The sequence below is a fragment of the Cupressus sempervirens genome, chromosome 2, assembly GCF_028749045.1.
Source record: "Cupressus sempervirens isolate cs-2001-9-10 chromosome 2, ASM2874904v1, whole genome shotgun sequence".
Lineage (NCBI taxonomy): Eukaryota > Viridiplantae > Streptophyta > Pinopsida > Cupressales > Cupressaceae > Cupressus > Cupressus sempervirens.
In genome coordinates this window covers 439,272,310-439,275,368 of record NC_143119.1, presented here as the reverse complement: position 1 = coordinate 439,275,368, position 3,059 = coordinate 439,272,310, and the positions used below count along the sequence as shown (strand labels likewise).

The 3,059-nt window shown below is 35.2% G+C and overlaps 1 protein-coding gene across 1 annotated transcript; it reads right to left on the bottom strand.

Annotated features, from left to right (window-relative positions):
* Positions 1-558: 558 nt before the first annotated feature.
* LOC149572962 (transcription factor SCREAM2-like) lies at positions 559-2,717 on the bottom strand. Its single transcript, XM_089812072.1, has 4 exons — positions 2,454-2,717; positions 2,041-2,199; positions 1,707-1,874; positions 559-998 (listed from the first exon to the last, which is right to left on the bottom strand). The coding sequence occupies exons 1-4, from the start codon at positions 2,577-2,579 to the stop codon at positions 900-902; spliced, it is 552 nt and encodes a 183-aa protein (XP_089668198.1). The 5' UTR covers positions 2,580-2,717; the 3' UTR covers positions 559-899.
* Positions 2,718-3,059: the final 342 nt, after the last annotated feature.

Here is a 3,059-nt window from a genome sequence, read left to right as displayed (position 1 = left end):
AACTTTTGAAGTTGACTTTACTATAATTTTGACATATGTTCATTCCATAGCTTTTAACTTGTGTTTTTGTCCAATTTCAATTTTTTCTATAAAAAACACTTCAATATTTAGTACATTATTATTTTTCAAAATTTATTTTCTCTTGCTAATTATTTTTCCATAAGCGTCCAACATAGAAATTTATATTTGATTGATGTCAAAAAAAAATATACATAATAAACTCAAAAATTTATTAAATATATGACCATTAGAAAGTTCATTTTTGATACTTGTATTATGAAATGAAGATGAGTTTGTAAATGTTGGTCCATAAAATCTTCATATTGATCGAAAGTATTTACCAAATTTAGCATGGATATACTATTTTCACTTTCTCAGAAAATCCTTCCTGCAAATAAGTGTATCCTGCCTGTATTAAGGTATTCCGCTTACCAACACTACTCGTCTAGAAAACTACACACCCTAACGTAGGTCATCCAAAGAATCATGAGCTCCCCTAAATGCCCCCATGGTTTAAAACATCTGAATTTAACATATAGATTGTGGAAATTCCATGTCTTTACTAAGAAAAAATTATATTGCCACTGAACCTGCAATTGAATATGATCCGTACATATTACATCAGAGAAATACTAGAGGCCACAATCTATAGAATTGAGCGAAGTGGCAAATAAATAAGCAGATCTTAAAAGAAAATTCAAATCTTATTATTATAATATTTTAAGCAAACATGAAACAGAGCGCATGTCACACACAGCAGCATGGAAGGAGATGTTATACTCTGACTACAGTAGATCTGTAAACTGCAATCATTCTCTGTAATACCGAATTATGCAAAGCATGTGTTGGCAAAACACAACCATTACTTTTGTTGAGTTTGCCCAATGCTGCAGTCATATTCAGTTCGTATTGGAGCAGCCACAGCCAGTATACGACCTCACTGTTTGTTGCAGTATTTTCTTTAGTTTCTCTGGATCCACAATCTCTCCTTCGATAGTCTTCAAAGCAAAACAACCAAAACAGACAGTTTCAGATTATATAATACAACAAACATTTCATTTCAAGCTGCCTAAGATTGGATCACAAAATATGCTCAACGAGGCTTCTTTATGGCTGGATTTGTGCACCATCAAATAAAATTCTGTGTTTTTCTGAAATTTGGGTGGGAAGGGGACAGAGAACAGCAATTGAAATAAAATTAAAGAGAGATATTTAAACAGTAATGAATTGAATTATAATGACAATGATAAGGATTGGAAAATTGGGGGACTCGTTATCAAGCTTTTTTTAAGAAGCCATTAAAGGTAGAAAAATAGGGTCTCCAAGGGAGTTGAGCTCATATTTTTTCTGAAAGATGTATCTATTCATGAAACTACTACCATTCAGGAGGCTGTTAGACCATGTTATGAATATGCTAACATTTATAAACAGATCTGGGTATCCTATAAATTATAGGAAAAGATGAGAATTGAAAGCTAAAAGAAGAGTCTATTATCTCATAAATTATGTTTAATTTTGTTAATCAAACTCTACTATATTCCTTACTCATTCCCTTTAGCTTCTAGAAGATTTTTTAGCCCTTTTCTTGTCAAAAGTCACTTTTTGGTTTTATTTATTGAGCAAAAGGAGGAGGACATTGATGATGCATGAAATACAAGATCTGTGTCTGGGGTAAGTGAAGATTACAGTGGAGCTCATGATCTAACCTTTTCACTGAGAACAAAGAAAGTGATCCTGAGTTGGCAGGTCATCCTGGCTTGTATGATAGTGAGATTAAAGGCATCAATAGCCTTTGACAGAGCCAGTGCAAGGCCAGGCTTCTTCTCACATTCCACTTGTATTTCCACACCTGAATCCTTCATCTCCACCACCACCTATCCAAGCCAAACACAAAATCTCTCTCAAATTTCAATCATGTAAAACCACACAGTCAAAGCTAAAAACAATCAAAACTCATTTCTCCCACCCTGTCTCTCAATCATGTTAACAATCAAAACATAATTCACATAACACTACCCACCAAAGAAGCAACAAGCCTACCTTCTGTTGTTGAAAAGAGGTATGAGGCATAGTAGGAAAGAAGGGTGTGTGAGAAGTAGAAGAAATAATCTTGTGATGGATCTCAGACTGTATGCTCTCAATTCCATCTTTGAGATGCTGAACATATGCTACTGTGTCTTCTGTAAGTGATCCTCTTCCCTACCACAACACTCAATATCATCAATTTGTTGAGAAAATAACAGAGCAAATAAACATGGTAAGAGTAAGAACAGAGCATAGGAGGAGCAAACTTTGTAATAAATACTTCAAAAACTCGCTGGCAACTATAACGTGCACAATGTTTACCCACAAACCTAACTTGATGTTAACCAATAGAATCAGCACATACATAACACAATTCCCATAGAGAATATGAAAAAGAGGGGAATGAATTGAAATTAGGTTAAACTTACTGTGGGTACCAAAGCACGCAGAGAGCGCAATGTGGAGAGCAATCTGTTCCTGTACTCTTCTTTAGAGGAGTCAGAGACTCCATTAGAGGCAGCATCAGTAGCAGGATCTGAAACAGGCACTGCCATTGCACACAACGCCAGCAGAGACAATGTCAAAATGCTTGGAATGAGAATGTAATGGGGGGAATTGAAACTTGAAGGGATTCTCCTTACAAGAAATTTGGCATGACTGGAAATTTATAGAAAGTTGACTGCAGCATAGGAATTATTTAAAGGCCCAATTGAGTTTTAATGATCCCGAGTGCAAACGTGACGCTCGTGGTGCAGTCAGGCATGGTACACACCACTCTTGCATGTTACCCTGTCTCCGTCATCCCTCTATATATATATATATACGCTGTCCCATCCATCACTTTTTCTTCTTCTACCTATTCTTTCTGTAGTTTTTTTTGCCCTCCATACCTAGGCTAAAATGCACCATTTGATTTTTAGTGGTAGAAAATAATTTGTATTATTTTTATTCTCTCATTATTATAGTATTAATTGTTTTTTAATCTATAGTATTGTTGCGTTGTGTGGGGTTGTCTTGCAATATTTCTCAAGGTT